Raw genomic sequence first — 20,135 nt, forward strand, 5'->3', positions numbered from 1 at the left:
TCTTCAATGTGATGTAAAAAATTAACATGAAAAATTAGGAAATGGGCGGGGGGGGAATTAGTACTTATGGCGATTCCCATAATGGCCACAAGACGGCGACATTGTGATCTTGACGACGACGACACCTGCCACGCATTGAATTACACAGAAAAAAATGGGTGAGAAATCAATTTTATTTGAAAGGTTTCATCATGACCATTCAGAAACATTGTACATGACCAACACAAACCAGAAACATTATTCACAAGATTTAATTTCTCTAATTTCCGGTTGGGGGCGGGACACTTCATAATAAAATAAATAAATAAATAAATAAATAAATAAATATGATTGAGTCCGCTTTTTATTTATTCTCCATCCCAACCAAAAATGTATAACCACTGTGAAATAACAACTCTTGCCAAAATACCTCTGCGATTTCCCGTGCAGTCATTGGCGATATGCATCAAGCAGAAAGAAACCGCCAAAAACCCTGAAGAAGACGAGAAAAAGTCACACATCCAGTGACTTTTTTGTCAATTTAAAGTCAAGCAAGTAAAGTGTTTGACTGAAATGGAGAGTTCGATTCCAGCTCCCGCTCTATATATATTTTTTTAATTAAATTCAATTGAAATCTATATACATCTGGAATCGAACCCTCCACCACAAGCTTGACACCCTGACCACCAGGCTATAGATAAATCATCGATAGCCATCTCCAGAGAGAGAGAGAGAGAGAGCATCAATTAACTCATTCACAGCCAGATAGGTGCAAAATGTGTCCACTCCAGTGCCAGGGTTTTTGTAATTTTTTCTCAAATTCCAAGAGCCACAGAATATTGAGTTTTAAAGGACAACCGACGTCACTTTTTTGTTTTTTTTTAACTGACATCATAAAAACGTTTTATAGCATCTAAAATTCCCAAAACACGCAGTATGATAGTTTTAGTCAAATACAAAACACCAATAAAAATGACTTAAAGTGTCCAAAATCTGCAAAAAATTGAGCTACGAATTGGGCATTTTCAGTCCCGCCTGCAGTTCGTGACGTCACGTCAAGACGTCTTGCATTGCTAGTGAATCAAAACAATGGCTTCAGATTCGGAGAATATCCTTTCTTGTTCCACATCCAGTTATGAATATGATTCAAATAGTTCTGAAGAGGAAAGCATACATGTTTGCAATCTATTAAAGAATTTATTTATGCCATTTTGAGGCAATATTGGGGGCAAATTTCTCACCCAAAAAAGGAGGCAATAAAGGGCGACCTCCTGTGGCCACCTCCGTTTCCACAGGCTGATAAATTTATTATATGGCGCTTGGACGCCCTCTTCTGGCGGCTTTTGGGTGCAACACGAGGTCCCCAGACCAAACAAGTACAGCAAAATACATTGACGTGATGGAAGGTCCGCTACCATGCGTCTTTTTTACGGTCATGGGGCGGTCCTTTAGTGACATCATGTACGGACTCGTCACCAACTCAAAAACAAGACTTCCTGAATATTCAGCGTCAGTCTTAAAACGGAAATATAGCTATATGCGGTGGAATCTTTGTAAAATACGCTCAGTAGAAGTCATTTGAAGCCATTTTACAAATTATGGACACAACTTGTCCGGAGACGTCGGTTGTCCTTTAAAGGACTACATAAAAATTCAATGCAGCGTAAGAAACCTTAGACTCTCTTCTTTCATTAGAAAAAAATAGTTAATTCATAAGTTATACGGGTCTGGAGTTATCTGAGCTTAAAATGAGGGCAACTGTACAAAAGGCAAATGCTGCCGCCTTGTGGGAGGGAATAATATTGCCGGAGTTCTGACCAGCGCTTTATCGGGAATGGCAGCGAATGAGTTAACACGAATCCAATTTGCTCCCTTCCTGTGTTTGAGGCTAACAGAACGTTGTAAATCCTGATCAGGCGCCGAGCAGCTTCTTGACGAGATAACCCGGCATACTGTACAGGAAGAGTCCCACCATGACGAGCAGGAGCAAGGCCAGGATAATCTTGATGATGAGCCACTTGTAGCGGTTGCACACCAGATAGCGGATTGCTTTCAGCGGACTCAGGAACCACAGGAAGGTCGTGTCAGGCCGACTTGAACGGGGGACACATAAGAAAGTGCGGTCGACCAAGTCCAAAACTAAACGTGACACACATTAGCTACTTTTTTTTTCTTTGGAAGACTCTACATTGTCCTTAGTTGTGACTGTTCAGTGTCCGATCCTACAGACCACTGACACCATAGCTTGTTCTAAAACACACTTTCAAGCAATGACCAGACCCTTCAAAGATGAAAGAGGATGTGGAAAAGACTTAGAAGAAACAAACGAGAGGACAAGAAGGGGGACAGAGCAAAGGTCATGATGGGGTTGTAGGACAAAGACTACCGGCTCATCAGACACCCAGCATCTTCTTGACCAGGTAGCCCGGGATGGAGTAGAGGAAGAGCCCCAACATGAGAAGCAGTAGAATGACACCCAGCGCCTTGAGGATCAGCCAGCGGTAGTTGTGCCATAAGAAGTAGCGAATGGACTTGAGAGGACCCAGGAACCACATGAAGCTTGTATCTGGACGACTTTATTATTATTTTTTTGGGCGGGGGGTGTTAGCGAGTATGCAAACAGAAAAAGAGGACAGAGGAGGTGATGACAGGGGTAGAAGAAGAATAAGAGTTGTCAGTGAGGAAAACGGTCTTGGATGGTTGAGGGACATAGTCAGTCTTACTTTGGTTTCTCCAACGGATCGGGCTCGTTGCGACCTAGCCCCACTGGAGTTTTCTCAGCTTCTTCTGCCGTCACCAGATGGAGTTCAGCTTCCACTTTGCCCTGACCGGATAGCATCGTTAGCATTTGCAATGGCTGCTGGTGCTCGGATGGAAAAAACTGGCTCACCGTCAGCTCCATCTCGTCATTCTCATCTCGGGCCACAAACGGCCACCATCCCTTGACCCTTTTTTGCTTGAAGATGGAAATGGAAGGAAGATCTTGCTGGTTTCGGATCAAGTCGATGGAGCACTGCTTGGAGGTTTTGGCCCCGCGAGGGAAGCGATTGAGATCCAGCTCGATAGCGCCTGGAAAAGCCGGAAAAACCTCGTGCGGATGTGTTCAAACCCGCAATTCGTTCCAATTTGTTTACCTACCCAGGAAGTCATCGGCGGAGAAGTGGTCGGCGTCCCACACCTGTAGCGTGAGGCGAGCCGGAATCTTGTACTCCGTCTCGTCCCAGGAGAACATGGATTCTTTTTTCGACATGACAATCTTCTCCTCTGCCATGAGGTAGTCGAATGGAAAGACGAAGCGCCAGTTGAAGTTTCCCTCTCCGGTCAGTGAGTGGTAGTGTACGTCCGTGTCCTGCTTGTCTTCCTGCTGCCCTTTTAGCCACCTGCGTTGGTGAAGATGAGGGGGTCAGTTAAGTTGACTGTGCATGCAACGTGGGGTTCCTTTGCATGCATGCATGCATGCAATAAGGCAGGACGTGAAAGGTGAAGCCATTTTTCGGATGAGATAGTGCAGTGAAGGACCAAACCACAAGACTGAACAGTCTCACTTATGTCAGGGTTGTCCAAACTATGGCCCCGGGGCGAAGGGGGGAGGGGCATAAGGCAGCCCGCGGGCCGTAGTTTGGAGAGCCCGACATCGTGCTAAAAATGACGTTTGACATGGGCCGCATTGCTAGTTAAAAAATAAATAAATAAAACATTGTTACGTAATTGAGATTATTATTTATTTATTTTTAGATATACAAAGATATAAATACAAAAGCAAAAATTACTTGTTACTATGTCAACACTAGTGAAATGGTATGGTCCTGATTTTTTAATTAACACATTAATTGATTAAATAACTAGTTTATTAACTCATTTACTGCCATTCCCGAATGTATTCACGAAATGAATATATGCCGTATAGCACCGTGCGGAATTTGTTCGAGTTTTTGTTTTTCTTGGTGCCGATAAAGCGCCGGTCAGACTTCTGGCAATGTTTTTACCTTCCACAAGGGGGCAGGATTTGCCTTTTGTCCATGTTAGCGCTTTGTTACAGCTTTAGCTGTTGTTAAAGCGCTATATAAATCAACATGTATGTATTGTATTGTATTTTGTACAGCTGCCCCTATTTCAAGCTCAGATAACTCCAGACCCATATTAGTTAGGAATTAACTTATATGGGTCTGGAGGTGGAGTCTAAGGTTTATTGCTCTGAATTGAACGTTTATGAAGTCCGAAGACTCAATATTCTGCAATTCGAGTGACAATGACAAAAACACTGGCACTGGAATGGACACATTTTTGCACATTCGTATGACAGTGAATGAGTTAATTAACTATTTAATTTATGATTCCTTGCCCCTTGCCAATTTTAGAGGTGAAAGCAGGAAGTAGGATAACTTGGAAAAGGAATGACGTCACACAAGCCATGCAATGGTATTTTTTTTGTTCTTTTTTTACCCCCTGACATAGATGTCAGACATCTTCTCCCCTGTCAGGAAAGCATCGTCTTCTAGAATTACATCATCAGTGTTCCAAATAATAACACGGAGCTCAAAGCTGCACACAAGCAGAGACACGCCACAAACACCAAAGACGGACACGCACACGACAAATGGAAATAAAACAAAAGAAAAAATAGTTAAGTGTCAACAAAACAGCCCACACAAAGCTCGGGATGCAGCCGGACGCCACTCGTTCGACTGTATCCCGCTCTACGTACCCCCTGACAAATATGTCACTGGACTTTTCCCCAGTGAAGTAATCATCGTCCTCCAGTATTACTTCATCTGTATTCCAAATAATCACCCTGAGCTCATATCTGGTAAAGGAAGGAGGAAGGAACATATACACACATGTACAACATATGTATAAACTGCAAATGGATTTTGTACCTAATAGCATAAAAAAACAAAATCTGGGGGGTGATAAGAGAAATTAGCATTAGTAACTCGAAAAATGGAAACATTACCATTGGTACCACTGTTAAAAAATGTTTTTGTGGATGTACTTATTATTTCATCCATCCCATCTATCAGCCATTGCTTATCCACAGGGATCTTAGTTTAGGTAGATAGCTTAGGTAGGGTTGGTTGGACTTTCTTCTCCCGAGCCACTTCTGTCTAGGGGTCCTCAAAAGGTTTAATTCAGGCATCACGTGTGCGATGTTCTAAAACGCAGCTCGGCTTACCTTTTCGGTTTCCGTGGCGATATTTCAATTGCAGGTCCGGGAGCCGGCATGTCCATCGGAAACATGTCCACCCACATCTCGATACGGCCCTTGAGCACATGGCGGTGTCGGTGAAATTGAGCGGTTTGAAATTTTTTGGATTGGATTTCGTACCTGTTCGATGCCCGGTTTTTCTGGGTTGAGCAGGGGTCTGGTCTCAACGTGTTCCGGAACGAGTCGGCAACCCACTCGCGGGATCTCCTGCCAGCGGTTCAGCACCATCAGTGCTAAATGCTCCTCCGTCTGCTTCTTCAGACCTTTTCAGGTGGAACAGAGTCAATGTGTTAAAAATCTTGACCGTGGTGTTTCGTTATTGCCATCGTGTCCAACCGTTTTCGTCCTCGATCTCGGTTGGTCCCACGAAGGTGCGGTTGGCCACCTTGACTTTTCCTCCGGGGCCATACTGAGGGGCATCGATCTTGCCTTCCTTACACAACCTTGCAAGGATTTGACTCGGCTTCAAAGGATCTCGCCAAATATTGTACCCGTGGCTATTGTAAGCCAAAACACATACACAGATGTATCAGTTCTACTTACTTCTACTCAGAAGTCACTAATGTAACTTGCGCATATCTGAAACTCTGCCCAGGAATGTAGACTGTGACATGCAAAGATACTACATCCCCATTACTTTAACTCACATTCGTCCATCAAGCACTTACAGAGAGTAGGCAGACGAGATGCCACAGGTGGCTCTGTATTTGCTGTAGAAGCGATTCTCCAAGTCGATCTTGGTCTCACCGATCAGATCGTCGGTCCCGACAAGATCCCAGTCATATACGGAAACTGTTAGCATGGATTCCATGGGGAATGTGGCTTCTATATCGAAAGACCTGCGAAGGGAAGGTGGAAAACAAGACCCTGAATGAATACGGGGAAGTGTTTGACAGTTTGGAATCAAAATCTGGACTGACTTACTTGCCAAATACAGGATTGAGCTGCTTGGAGATGTAGTTCTCTTTGTCTTTGACCTCTGATTTTCCCAGCTTAATGACAACGTACGGGTCCGCCTTTCCGTTGATGTCGGCCGGATGAAGATCCGTGGCCTGAAGACGATAATAAGATGACTCAAATTGACACGTTTCAATTCTAAGGAGCAAGCAAACATACCCTGACTACATAAATGCGGACAAGGACGTTGATGGGGTCATTATGAGGAATGCTCTGGAACATTCCCATGCTTGGATCGAATCCCACGTCTCTCGTGATCTCCTTAGACAATGGTAGCTTGTACATGCATAAGGAACCCTGAATTGGGAACAGAAATATCAAAGTACATAATGGACTGCCTTTGATTTGTAACATCTTTAAAATGACACAAAATACCTTAAAGCGTCCCACGATACGGTCATCATCCAGAGAGTGTTCATCGTCATCCCCAGCTTTTCCTCTGTACAGGTTGAAAGTATGCAGCCAGTCTTCAAAATCGCCATATTCTGTCTCAAGTTCCTTGTTGTACACCTGTACACGTCCCAACAAGACAGTGAATGGCTCTTGTCTTAGTTTTGATGATAAACTGCTTGCATAAAAGGCAATAAAGGCTAAATAAATAAAGGGAGTCAACACCAGGCTCTGTTTTCAGACCGATGTTAAAACACCACTGAGACATACCATCAACTCATCCACTTTGGATTTCACTGTTAGTTTCTCAGCCGCGTCCACACCGTGATACTTTTTCTTGTCTTTCGCACTCCTCTTCTCCTTGTTCCTCTCCCTCATCCTGGCACCTTTCCGAACAAGGTCATCACATTTGATATCTGAGGTGGAAGTGGACAGGGTTTTTCCATAAGGTGGAACAGTTCCTCACGGAGCAAAACTCAGATCCATACCTGCAGACTCAGCTGCAATTTCCAGGTCTTCTCGCTCATCTACTTCGGCTTGAGCTGCTTCCTGAGCTCTGAGGGACTAAAGGGACATTAAAAAAAAATCTTAATTTATGCGAAATTGGATCAGGCAATTTTGCACCAACCTCTTTCAGTGTCTCAATGGATGCAAAATATTTGGACCACCAATCCAGCACGCTTTCGTCTGTATCGTCCTCTTCATCCACTGCGCCCTTCTTCTTATTTTTCTTCTTCTTTCTCTCTTTCTCACTTTCTTTTAAAAGCTGCTCAAACAAATAAACAATGTCAGCCGCTCATCTCGTTTTGTAAACGTATAACCACAGCGGAATGTTATTTCAGAACTTGCAAGCACTTACCATGTCAACTTCTACCACAGCATCAGATGTCTACCAACAGGAAACACCAAAGGGATTATTAATCGTGCGTGAAAGGAATGATTTACATAAATGGTGGTACCATGATTTACATGATCGAATTCATATGATGTTAAAGCAATGTTCAGAGTGCATGGTTAGAATAAAATGCATCAAAATACTGTACATGCAGTAGGAAGAGGGAAATGCTAGCATCAAACACAGCTGCACCCATTACTAACTGTAAAAAAAATGTGTAATTTTGGTAAAATCATGGCACCACTTACAATGCAGAAGTTGGTCTTACGTGATCTAACTTGACAAGCGTGTCCATTTTCCGGACGGCGGGTTCCGTGGAGTCCACGTGGACGATGATTTCGCCTGCGGAGCGGGAGACAGCGCGCGAGGAAGCACTGGGTGAAAAGCCATGCTGGGAGCCGCCATTGGTCAGGACCATGTAGCCATTCATTAATTTAGCTGTTCCGATGGAGCCAGGAAACCCACCCCCGACCCACGAAAAAAAGGATAAAGGCATCATGTGGACAGAAGAGGATAGTCGATGATCCGTGACAGAGGAAAAAAAGGAGAAAAGACAAGCAAAGGTCAAACCATGAAATAGTGAGAAGGCCCGATAGTCCATAGCAAGCAGCGAAATAAAAGTTAGTGAACGATATTCATGTATCTGTTTATTTACAATGTCAGAAGAAGACCAAGGGTATTCAAGAGGGATCTGTTTTAGCTCCCCTATTGTTTTTAATCACAAATGTAATCTATGTGATGTTGAGTACCTGCGCTGCCCCAGGGACTGGCCGTCTTGTCAGGAGCAGAGTAGAGGAAACGTCGGAGGCAAGTGACCGCGTGCGAACCAACGAGGGCATAACGACCAAAAGCTCTGCAGTCCACCACCCTGATGTTGAGTGGAGGGTGAAGGAGCTCATTTTCAGGGAGGTCCTGATGGAAATAAAGATGAAATCCAACTTTTTTTTCCCAAATAAATGACCATTTAGAGTTTCATCTTTGGAGAACTGATACTCACCACCTCAAACCATTTGACCAGCGTGCTGAAATTTGGGTTCTTCTTGTAGTTTGGGATGAGGACGGATTGAACGCCTCTCCCAGCACACTCGATGTCCACGCGAGGTCGATCCACCTGGGCTAGGTTGACCCTCTTGAGGTCCCTTAAGCCCCAAAACAAGACCTGCAGGAGATGAAAGAATTCTTCTTCCAATATTAGAGATCAATCTTAAGATGTGAAGAGATGAATCTTACCTCGATGCGGTAGCGACTCAGGACTGGTCGGATCCCCAATGGAACTGGGATAATTGGGCCTCGCTCGTAGTCGGTCGGTCCTTCCAGGGGAGGAAGATCGGTCGTCCCTGCTTGACCAATCTAACGGGGATTCATTTAAAGATGATTCAATACTTTTTGATTTACACGTCACAGACTGACCAGTGACTCTGGAATGAGCAGAATATTTTGACCCTCAAGAATGTTAGTGGTCAGGTAGATTTAGAGTGATTTTTGCAGTGAAAAGGATGAAACTAGAAGAGCACCTTTATCTGAGGGACAGCAAAGTTATGGACAGTGATCAGAGCTCGTCTAAGCTCTTCGCCGTCAAAGGGAATCTGGAGGAAGAACGGGTGGTTCACAAGAGAGGGGACAAAGGGTGGCGGGACACCCAGCAGTTTATTCTAAATGTAAAAAGTGCACTTTGAAAATAAGACCGGGCCAGCGCGATCTGGAAATGAGTATGAAAGGGGGAAAAAATGGAAGATAGAACATGGAAAACCAACCATGGAAGTTCAGGTGCCCGAAATGATCTCAATTTGCGGGTTACCTGGAGGAGTTCAAAGGCAGCCAGCAGTTCTCCAGCTGTGCAGTTGCCCCTGTAAATCTGGAAGTACTCCAGCTGCGGTGGAAACCTCGGGGGGCCGTAGTGCTCCTCGCACATCTTGATGGTGGGCTTGGCGAAGGTGCGACCGATGAACTCGGCCTTGCCCTGCTCGTGGCGAGACACAGGGGATAAGCCAAGGGGAGTTAGGGTGAGGAGGATGCAAGAGTAGTTTTCATTGAGACGCCCTTTCACTATACTTCAGTTGTAATTGTTGAAATGAGAATGATGATTTCACAACTCTTATTTTGGAGAGTAAGTGGAAGTGAGGTTCACGAAAGGTCAGAATGGAGGGGCAAAAAGACTTTCATGATCACAAAACAATCAAATATGGTTTCCTTTTTGATGTAACTAAGGGCCATTCCTACCACTGTGTCTTGGTCGTAAATTTCCACCACGATGATAGGTGGGTCGTCTCTGAGCTCGCCGGCTTCTCCAAACAGCTCCACGTTGTCGAAAACCAGTAGCTGGTCCCAAGTGGGGCAAAGGGTCTCGCTCAGAACCTGCGGGAGGTGTTTACATGTTGAGATACGGCGTGAAAGGTAAGTTCACAATGTACGACGTATGTCAAAAAGGTTTTACCTCTGTGACCTGACTATGTGTGGAGAAAAAGACTCTGGCGAAAGGATCGGACAGACCGCTGCTGTCGGCAGCGAATAAGCTTCGCGCTTGGTACATGTGCGCTCTCAGTTGGAAGACCTGTTTCACTGTCGGACACAATAAAGGCGTCAGCTCAAATAGCAGCTGATTGAGAATCTCCAGTGCACACTTACTGTTATACACGAGGGTGACGGGGGGTACAGAGTGAAGACAAGGAGCCGTTTTTGCAGCTTTGACTTCCTCAAAACCGTTGGGCAGACCACTGGTGAATTCTTTCCTTTGCTTATTGAGACCGAGCCACAAGTACAACTCCAGCTTTGCCTGAACAGTCCAACCGGCTGGGCCGAAACCCTTTTTACCAGGCAGCTGCGGACAAACAGAAAGGTTGGATGCAAGTCTCAATTCCAGAGCAATGACTTGAAAAGATTCTTGCAGAATCACTCACAAATGACGACATACCTTCAGAAAGACAGCTTTGACCTTCCCACAGTCTTTCCCCGTCTCCTCGTCCACCTCCGAGTAGAGAATGTCTTTGGATGGGATGCGGGCGTACGCGATACGTTTATGGTTACTCATCATCCACACGAAAATGTCGGGGATGCTGTGTTGTGGCTGGGAAAGAAGCACATCGTGACCTGGTAAATGAGCTGACCGGTTTGTGTTCCGCCATCAAATGTGTACCTCATCAGCGAGGAAGCGAAGCCTCAACAGGAAGTTCTGTACCAGCTTTAACTTCTCTTTAATGCTGTTTTTCTTCACTTGAGTCCTCATCTGTTTGGCCTGCTGGCTCATGTTATCCTGCAAAGAGCAACCGGGATAGCTCAATGGAGAAAGTTGATCACTGTCCAGGTGGCTGTCAGAATCGTGCCAAACATGGTTACCATTTCTCTCATGCAGGACTTGAGTCTTTCCCGATCGAGTTTGGTTCTCCCCGCCTGGTTTAAGTCCTTGTTCGCCAAACTCACAAAGCGACTGGGAAGAACATCAGAACAGACAAGAAGTCAGATTGTGCCAAAACTCCCTCACAAACGATTCAACTTATCACTAATTTCCATTTAGTGCGCTATGTCGTATTTGTACTTCTGCATGATGTCAAAAAAATGTTTCATGATGGTTCGTTGCTGACCTGCAGCCAACACTCAGTTCCTCAAGAACCCCCCTGAGTCGACGCTCCGGAAAGGCCTTCTCCGTCTTAATGATCTCCTGAACATCGTTGACGCCCTCCTCCTGTGCACCCAAACACAAAACAGAGAGCTGACTATGCGACAGAAATTCTTCTTCTCTTCTATGGCTTGTTAATTATCATGTAAGGGGGGTGATTGGTGTAGCAGAAAAAGGTTGCATGGCAAAATAGTGCTAACCAGCTAACCAAAAATGCTAACCAGCTTGTCTGCAATCTTGTCCATCATGTTGGAGTTGTACAGTCGTCGTCTCTGGTCCTGCCACCAGCTCTTGATATACACGCAGGGTTTCTTCTCAAAGTAGGGAAGGTGAAAGTAATTCCTGTCAGGTTCAGAAAGCAACGGTCGAATGGACAAATAACATCACCTGCACATGTTTTGAATGTTTGTCTTTTGGGATGAATTGATCGTCTATTCATTTGAATTGCGACGGAATGCATCCTATGCCCGAGAATCCCCAAATTTATCATCATATGGTATTTTTCCCAAAACAAGAAGTAGTTTGATCACTAGCAAATAGCCAGTTCACCCTTGTAAGCCCCTTTGTTAACTTAATATCTTTCCACCTTGGAGAATAAGTGAAGAAATTGTCATCAGACCTATCAGTGATAACGGGCCTCATGAGGGGCGTGCAGGAGACCGACTCCAGGTCGCCTTCCTCATCCGCCTCGTCTTCGCTGGAGTTTTGGATAAGCTCGCTATCCTCGTTGTTGTCCTCGCCGTCCTTCTTTTTCTTCGACCATGACGGCTTGCTCGTGCCGTCGATCTGGTTGCCGTAGTTACCTTTGTTGGGAGTATATCATGGATTTGCTTTCAAGGTTCAATCTTCATATTTTTGAGCTTCAACGGGATGAAATAAGGATTAATTTACCGATCGTGATCTCAAAAGTCATCGGCTTGTCACCAATCTTTCGATCAATCATGGTGGCCTCCAGGAAGGCTCCAAAGAGGAAGAACTCTTCCATCTTCCCTGTAGCATTCTGGCAGGAAGTAGGAAACATTTCATTTTTATTACATTAAAATAATAAATATTTATTGCAGTATTATGGCGGCACTGGGATTGGTTCCGCGAGGTTTCAACTATTCACAAAGTTGCTTTTAACCTCACTTCTGAGATGTTGGAAATGGAATCCATCTGCACTTCGGTGGAGCTGACGATCTCTGGGGAGGTCGTGTCCAGAATCTCCACGGCGACAGACAGCAGCAAACGTGCTCGGAAGGATACGCCCTCGCCCAATCCGTCGTTCAGGTCCTGGTGCTCGTCCATTAGGGTGTACTGGCGTGTAGATCCGTACATATTGGCCCAGGATGGACCCAAGGTAGGCAAGAACCCTGGACCAAGGAATTATATGTACAGTATCTAGATACATGTGTACGACTGCGTATATATCTGTATTTGTTCCTGTTTGAGGTCAGGAATTTGGATGGAAATAGCTAATCAATACCGATGAGTAGTTAAGGCTCTTCGCTGACGTACCTTTGTCACCGTCGTTGGATATTTTACGCAGATCAATGAAGTGGGTTCCGATGGCAACATCGTTCACCTTATCCGAGTCCCGGATTTGGACCTTCATCCGTTTGCAGAGGGGAGGGAAGAGCTCGGTGAAGACGATTTGCTCGTTCCAGACGGGTTCGTAGCTGCTTTTCTGTACCGAGGTCTTACCCTGTGGGTAGCGCATTTTTTAAAATCTTGTGGATTCATCATCACAATCAGAGCTGTTGAGCAAGACACTAATATTCGGATAAAGGCGCTCATACAAATTGATTTTTTAAAATAGTGATAAGCTGGAGTCCAAATTTCAGAGTAAAATCGAGCCTTAAGATTCAAAGGATCTAACACCCAATCCTTGATTGACGAATAAGCAGGTCGTGATCCAATCGTTAAAGAAACGTACCTTCTGCCCAGAAAATTGAACCTGAACATAAGGATCCACCAGGTCCCGATTTTCTCCAATGAGGGCCTTCTTCACATTGGCCATGATGTTGGTGTTCATCTTGGGCAGGCCCTCAGCCCGGTAGACTTTGACATAGAATCTGGCCCACTGACGCTCCGCTGGAATTCCTTCGGGGAGAAGCAGGTTCCTGAAAGATGGTGAAAAGTGTCACTTTGACGCTCATCGGCTGTCCAGATGATTATTCCACCTACCCCTCAATGTCGTCGTCATCAGTCTCATTGGCCTTGTGCGGAGTCTTGATGTTGTCGCCTTTGCTCACCACGGCGATGTCACATTTCAGGTAGCCTTTACATCCCGCCGTGATATCAACGGGGTCGGACAGGATGGCCCATTTGTGATAGAATTGGTGCTCTGGGATGGTAAACCGAAAGACCTTGTTTCATTGTGTCCCCACATTATTGTCACTTGAAAATCAGGACGGGCTTTTCGCCTACCGGGCTGATGGTAAACAGTCCCAACGTCCATCTTGAAGGTTCCGACCAGTGTCCCGCTCCGGAGAAGGTTTTTTGAGTGGATAACCTGACGTAATGGCAGATGAAATATGAACACAGAGAGCAAAACCCAGAAGAAATTATTAGTTGGAGATAATGAATGCTTTCACAGTCAGAACATTTGAGATCTGACACTTACAGAAAGCTTAATGATCTTGTCAAACATGACATCGGGGGGGACGTGGAAGTCGAAGACAAAGTACTGCAGAGAGAGGAGAAAATCTGAGATAGGCAATGGGGGATCATTTTATATCATGTTGGCACTCTGAAGATAGTTTGAGACACGCTACAAACGTTTTTACCGGACGGTCGGTGTTGAAATATCACCTCATTGTAATAGGGACAGTTGGTGGACTCCTTCATGGACGTGTACTTCTTGTCATCACCAATCTCCACGCACACTACCGGGTCCATGTTTAGACCAATGAGTTGACGGGCCTCGATGATCGTGATGCTAATCTGATGGCGAGATGACAATTTGTGACAATGGGATATGAACGTTTTCAATAAAGTGCACGGGTCATTACCCTCCACTCCCATTTCTTTAATTTTGCCAGACTTCCATTTTAACCGTGACATCTCCCGAGGCTAATACAACATTTGAAAGGCAAAGCTCATTGAGCTGTAGGCATCTCTTTGGTATAATTAACCTTTAGATGAGATGAGAGCTAGACATAAAGGCTGGATGGGGAAAGCATCTACAATAACAATGTAACAATGTTTTTTTGTGCTGTGAATCACTTCACTGCTCTCACGTGATGTGTATTTTGAAAATACGACGACTTTTCGTTCCGCAAAAAACAACAAGGGCTCTCTTGAGAATTCCAAGGTTGTGATTTACGTTGCAGCGGTCGGAGACAATAATTTAAATCTTCATTTTCGCGGAGAGAAAAAAAGGGAAATGACCATATTTGGACATATATTTATTAGGCGGCAAAAAGAAACCAAAACTCCGCCACTGTTGAAGCATCCATTATTGATGATGGATGATTATTTTTTTTATAATCATTCTATGAGGATATCGCTTGTGCGCATAATTCAGAAAAGCACATTAGCACAAAAACTGTCGTCGCTACTCTACAACAATTCATCCCCAATCTTGTTGTTACAGCTTCAGCTGTTGTTAAAGCGCTATATAAAGCAATATGTATTGTATTATTTTAAGATTATTTAAGAATATTGGGAAAAATCAATATATTGTATCATGTCGCGTAAAGAGACTAGCTAAACTAGCTAGCATGTGGACCGAACCTGGTAATCCACCGGTCGTCCAGAACTCGGTTCCATCTTGATATCTGGTTTAGATCTGCAAAAATGGGCATAAAAAATGCCTCCATTTATTAGTATTTCACCTGATGTTGATGTCTATGTAGATTTTTTTGTGATGTATAAAAAACTGAGACCGCTTATTGGAGATATTGGTGGTGACTGCGGTGACAGATGCCAGAGAAATGGCATCTGGTTCCAACATTCCGGCAAGACGTATCGCCTTCTTGTCCAGATCTTCCATGTCGAGCACTGCTGGCTCGTCTGAGTGATTATTAGGGGAAAAGAAATACATGATTTTTGATTTTTAGAAAAAAAAATGGTCTCAAGACTTTTACCTTTCTTGTAATCATCTTTGTAGCTCCTGATTTTGCCGAGCTTCATGGCCGCAAAAACTCCTTTCCCTGATCTGTTGTAGGGAATACAACAAAAGGAGGAAGCGATATCATGCAAATTCTTTAAACAAGCGCCCCTTCAAGGTCACTTTCAATCACTGGGCCCAACGCCACCCGAGTGACTGACACTGATGGAGAGGCAACCAAACACCGGCATGTCAATCATAGCAACCGGGGAACGATGTGGAAGTCCAGCGGGGTTAACACAGTTCGCCACTGGAGCACAATTGGTCAAAGTCAAGCAGGCAAAGACAAAAAAAAACAACAAAAAACAAAAAGAAAACAATGGTGTCCAGTTACCCCACATTTGTCTTATCGAGATCACATATCCCGGCGACGACAAAGGCCAGTGATGTCACTAGCGACAGCCCATGAATGAGTAGCTTTAATAATTAAGAATGAGTGTGATCACCGCATCCAATATGCTTGGGGTTACGGATGCAGGTCAGTAAATTTAATGAATGCGCTTTTGCCTTGGGATCGTCAAGCGTTAACAATTGGTAAGACTGTATCTGGATCCCATTTCTGACAGTATGGAAAAAACAGGTGGAAAGTTGCGGTGATGTTCAAAAGTACACTTTTTTGTGTCTCACTATATAAGAATATTGGTCCCTAAAAAGCGAAACACAACAAGCGAGTGAAATGTTTACCTATGCCCTTTTTTAATGAATTAATCACAGAAGTCTCCACACTAACAGCTAAATAACTAATCAACATTATACTGCAAGTATAACGGCTTGTTCGACGATATCATCAATCACAGCGGTAACAATGAAGCCGATCTGCATTGTTGCCGTGGTATTCATTTATTTTTGCATCGATTCGAAAAAAAGGCAATAAAACAGCCCAAAGAGCATCACAGGAAAATAACGTTTTTCGGATACATACCTTGTCACCGTCTACCTCAATGAAGCTTATTGTGAACTTTTTCGATATTGTTATGATCACCCGCCGAGTGCTGCGGGTATTAAAGCAGAAGCGAGCCAGCGAGACCGATGGGCGAATGATAGATGGATGGAAGGAGAGAAGGAGGGGCACATGGAAGGAGGGCGCGAGGGATGTACGGGCATATTATTGGAGATAATGTTACTGTCCAAGTAATTAAAAGTCAGCTAAAACGCATCTCTCATATCACACACACCAAAAAAACAAAACAAAATAACAATTCTAAATAAAGTATATACAGTATTTGAAAAATATATGAGAAATTTACATTTCACAGCAGCAAAGTGATGAAAGTAAGAGGAAAGGAAAGGAAGCAGTATAAAAATAAAATACAGGAGCTGCTGTCAAAGCAGCCACTCTCGCGACACCATCATGAAGTCAAAATAAAGAAAAAACAACAACAAAAAAAACACAATTCTGTGACACAGTAATTCAATCTTCAGCACGTACTGAACCCTCCTTGTTGGATGAAGCGGTTCTAGATGAAAGAGGAGTGGATCAAAGTGTTCTTTTCACTAGTGGATAAGGGATGTCATGGTGAAATGTGAAATGTCTGCTACAATCTAAATGTTGAAAGCAAACACCCGCGTAAATCCGCTTCAATTACAAGCCGCGACAGTTTCACATACACATCGGTGCTCTGCTCTGTTCTGACATTTACAGTATATGAAAAATGAAAACAATTATATGACTCTTTAGAAGCGCAGAAATCTTAAAAAAAAACCCTCGTGAATTTTTTGTGGGTCTGCATACTTTCTTCCAATTCTAATAAGGGCATTAAAATATGATACGTATTTCAATGTAGCAGTTGTTAAATTAAACATGTACACATTGTCGAGTGCAGTTTCGAAATAAAATATCCACCTCACTCTCCATCTTTGCAAGTGTTGAGGCTTGGTCACGTTTCAGTTTGTGACCAACGCGTGGCGTTGTAGGGCGCCGCCTGCAGCTGCACAGGTGTTGCTCGTTTTTAATCCGTGGCAGTTAAAAGGACTCCCGGTACGACCATTCAGTGTCGGGTCATTTTTTGTTTCACCCCTGTCAGGTTTATTTCATCGTTTTACTCATGGTTTTGTTGGCTACTTTGGACATTTTTGTTCTGATGACTTTGTTGTTTAAGATTTTTTTCCTGCTGACTTCAATACAATTGGTCAATTACACCCTTCTGTCTGCATTTTTGGGGTCCACCACCACCTCGCGAATCCTGACAGGGTTAAGTCACACTGCACATTTGATGCAACCAGCATTGTTGGGATTCGTACAGGCGACACTCACTTTCTGAACGTCGGTATGGATCCCTGCAACGATCGTTTTGCAGACGCCCCCCCGGAGCTGCGGCTTTGACCCGACAACAAGCTGTCCGTCTCGAATGCAAACATGCCATCGCGATCGTCGGGAACATCCAGATGTTCGCCGTGGCTCCACACGGCCGCCGCGTCGTCCATCGCCTGGTATTTGATATCAATGGTAACGCTGGTCTGCAACCCAGAAGAGGACAAAGTGAATTTGTGTTGCATTGTGGGATTTTGTTTTGTATTTCCACATGATTCTTCACCATCCCCTGTTGATATATTTCTACCTTTGGTTTCAAGCTGTAATTGAGCTTTTCTTTTCCAAATGGATCAACCTCGACCCCCGTTGCAGTTGCACATCATTTAAAGCAGCTTAAATCGAACTCCCGTCTGAATTTCAGATTGAATGCATTTAATGACGTGTGAAAACAGCTTTCGTCAAAACGACACGGGCGGCCACGCTCCATGCTGCAAATCGTCTCCTCGGTGGCTCGCGTGGTGGAATTTGGTTCAGAATAGTTCAAATGTTTGCTTTAGAATCAATGGTGATGACATCATATTTCTTCTGTGGGCCCTCGGGGGGCTTTTTTTTCTTTTCACAGGTTAATTTGTCTTGTTTTTATTTTGTGTTGCTACAGTAACCATGCTGTCAGCAAATCAGCAAAAAAAAGCTTTCAACCTTGAGTTTGCTTTCCTCGCAGCATTCGAGTTCTTAATTATCTGGATGCACGCATGGAGCCACTTTATGTGTGCGTGTTAAGTCGTAAAGGGGCGGGGGGGCACTTCCACCGTGTGCTATTCAGTCAACTTCAAAATAGCAAAACTATTCCAGAATCCAGACTCACATTTAAAGACATGTTGTTATCATCTATGAGGGTGTCGGTCAGTTCGAGGTAGCCCTCCTCTGCCACTTTCTGGAGCACCATGCAGAAAGTCCCCACCAACCTGTAGGGGGGGGGGGGGGTGTTGAAAACAGAACAAATCCATACGCACCGTTACGTATTGATGTCTTTCATCACGAGTTGCAAGGACGTCAAATCATTCTTACCGCAGGGCATTTTCATGCATCTGCGTTATTTTTTTTTCCGAATTGCAACAACGAGGCGCTCTCAAGCCACCATGCTAGGGTGAAGCCTGTTTGCGGGCACGGGCTGTGGCCTCTGTTCTGTTCCCATAACAACAGTCACGGACTACGATGGATTTTGGCTCGAGGCTTTGCTGCGCATTTTGATCCAGCGTCGAGAAATATTTTAGTCATTGTTTGACAAATCCTCGCCAAGGCAGTCAAAGAAGAAACTGAAACTTGGGCTTCTTAATGCCCCCCGTCGAGCAATCCTCATTGTGAGACACGCGGATCCCGCTGTGAATTCTTCCCTTCTCGGCTGGGCGGTTGACTGCGCTGCTGAGAGACATTTCCTTGTTTCGCGTGGTTGGAAACGTCAAACGTACGCAAACGGAGTTTGAACGGCTTGAAGAAACTGCAGCGGGTTTGACAACAAAGAGGATCAAAAATCCAAGAGGAAAAACGAAAGGGGTTCTGGACATGCGAAATATTTAGACACCTAGTTTTGGGCTCATCATAAATAAATAAAAAAATAAATAAATAAATAAATAAACCACAAAATGTTTAACTAAAAATAAAACAAAATACAAAAAACGACAATGAAATAATAATAAACAAAAAACAGAAAAAATAAATTAATTAAAAAAAAACATAAAAACATAAAAATAACATCAAATGCAAAATACCCTCCAACAAAACTTAAACAAATAAAAATACAAAGAAAATAAAAATAAACATCCAAATAAAAACATTCTGATCCAGCCTCAAGTTATGATAATTTATTTTAATCATGACTTCATTGCTCCTAAGCGGATGATTTGAGATAAACGTGCAGCATTCTAAAAATTACTGCACTCCAATGATAAATACATACCAACTGTAACTGAACATCCCCGATATAAAGGAGTGAGGGGTGGAGTGGTGGCAAATATTCATCGAAAGAGTCACCGGATGACGCTTGCAAACTATCACACATAAAAATAAATCACGGTGGCAAATATCAATGGCTGTCATGTTTCTCATTAGTCCGTATGTCAAGGCGCCGATAAATCAAACGCACTTTGTGATCAAAGCACACACACCCTATCCCCCCGTCATTGTCCGTTATCTGATTTATCAAGAGATCCCGAGTGCGAAATGGGGGCTCATCAAATGCACTTTCTTTCACAAAAAAAGTGAGTTAAAAACTGCAGTTGTGGTTTGCACTCCATGACACAAATACGCGAGCGAGTCTTGGAGGGTCCCCACTTTGACGGTGAAACGTGATGCAACATTCCGAAAAGAAAAATGGAATTGTCCCATGCGTATTTCAACGAGGCTTTTACCTGTTACTGAAAACTTTGCTGTAATTGTACACTTGGATCTCCAACATCTCGCTGCCATCCAGCTTGCTCGCAAGAGGCCATCGAAACATCTAAAGAGGACACACACACAAACGGACAGCACACCAATAAGAAAACAAGCACACCAAAAAGACACACTGATGATGTTTTGGATGAAATTATTGCAGCAAAAAAATGCTTTGGCTGACTGACTTTTAGATGTTTCTTTTCAGATCCACTCATTACCATTCTGAGAATTACCTTTCCCCGCCACCCACCCACTCTCTCCCCCCATACTGGACAAACTAATTTGTGGCATCAAACCACTCATTAAAAGTGACACAGG

At 43.9% G+C, this 20,135-nt stretch overlaps 1 protein-coding gene across 19 annotated transcripts in view; it reads right to left on the reverse strand.

Annotated features, from left to right (window-relative positions):
• otofa (otoferlin a) overlaps positions 1–20,135 on the reverse strand; it is a 205,832-nt gene that overhangs the window by 2,612 nt on the left and 183,085 nt on the right. For 6 of the 19 annotated variants that reach the window (XM_089022534.1, XM_089022533.1, XM_089022535.1 and 3 more), the window contains 44 exons: positions 19,793–19,881; positions 18,250–18,349; positions 17,388–17,590; positions 15,111–15,181; positions 14,910–15,036; positions 14,758–14,812; positions 13,834–13,965; positions 13,646–13,708; positions 13,450–13,534; positions 13,207–13,366; positions 12,956–13,142; positions 12,538–12,724; positions 12,169–12,392; positions 11,932–12,040; positions 11,660–11,843; positions 11,262–11,382; positions 11,006–11,106; positions 10,761–10,851; positions 10,561–10,677; positions 10,339–10,491; positions 10,053–10,245; positions 9,862–9,986; positions 9,648–9,782; positions 9,226–9,387; positions 8,942–9,013; positions 8,658–8,777; positions 8,425–8,586; positions 8,177–8,339; positions 7,696–7,865; positions 7,392–7,421; positions 7,161–7,298; positions 7,021–7,096; positions 6,803–6,948; positions 6,518–6,652; positions 6,302–6,439; positions 6,110–6,237; positions 5,854–6,024; positions 5,522–5,682; positions 5,306–5,448; positions 5,153–5,241; positions 4,685–4,783; positions 3,118–3,359; positions 2,703–3,048; positions 2,366–2,553 (listed from right to left, as the gene is read on the reverse strand). In XM_089022534.1, coding sequence (XP_088878660.1) covers positions 2,373–2,553; positions 2,703–3,048; positions 3,118–3,359; positions 4,685–4,783; positions 5,153–5,241; positions 5,306–5,448; positions 5,522–5,682; positions 5,854–6,024; positions 6,110–6,237; positions 6,302–6,439; positions 6,518–6,652; positions 6,803–6,948; positions 7,021–7,096; positions 7,161–7,298; positions 7,392–7,421; positions 7,696–7,865; positions 8,177–8,339; positions 8,425–8,586; positions 8,658–8,777; positions 8,942–9,013; positions 9,226–9,387; positions 9,648–9,782; positions 9,862–9,986; positions 10,053–10,245; positions 10,339–10,491; positions 10,561–10,677; positions 10,761–10,851; positions 11,006–11,106; positions 11,262–11,382; positions 11,660–11,843; positions 11,932–12,040; positions 12,169–12,392; positions 12,538–12,724; positions 12,956–13,142; positions 13,207–13,366; positions 13,450–13,534; positions 13,646–13,708; positions 13,834–13,965; positions 14,758–14,812; positions 14,910–15,036; positions 15,111–15,181; positions 17,388–17,590; positions 18,250–18,349; positions 19,793–19,881 — 6,084 coding nt within the window. In that variant the 3' untranslated portion in view covers positions 2,366–2,372. Of the gene's footprint in view, positions 1–64; positions 2,073–2,365; positions 2,554–2,702; positions 3,049–3,117; positions 3,360–4,422; positions 4,522–4,684; positions 4,784–5,152; positions 5,242–5,305; positions 5,449–5,521; positions 5,683–5,853; positions 6,025–6,109; positions 6,238–6,301; positions 6,440–6,517; positions 6,653–6,802; positions 6,949–7,020; positions 7,097–7,160; positions 7,299–7,391; positions 7,422–7,695; positions 7,866–8,176; positions 8,340–8,424; positions 8,587–8,657; positions 8,778–8,941; positions 9,014–9,225; positions 9,388–9,647; positions 9,783–9,861; positions 10,246–10,338; positions 10,492–10,560; positions 10,678–10,760; positions 10,852–11,005; positions 11,107–11,261; positions 11,383–11,659; positions 11,844–11,931; positions 12,041–12,168; positions 12,393–12,537; positions 12,725–12,955; positions 13,143–13,206; positions 13,367–13,449; positions 13,535–13,645; positions 13,709–13,833; positions 13,966–14,757; positions 14,813–14,909; positions 15,037–15,110; positions 15,182–17,387; positions 17,591–18,249; positions 18,350–19,792; positions 19,882–20,135 lie in introns of those variants that run through there. The other 13 variants (XM_089022524.1, XM_089022523.1, XM_089022541.1 and 10 more) reach the window with 12 other exon arrangements.

Source organism: Hippocampus bargibanti, linkage group LG19 (genome assembly GCF_051943395.1).
Source record: "Hippocampus bargibanti isolate YZ-2025 linkage group LG19, ASM5194339v1, whole genome shotgun sequence".
Lineage (NCBI taxonomy): Eukaryota > Metazoa > Chordata > Actinopteri > Syngnathiformes > Syngnathidae > Hippocampus > Hippocampus bargibanti.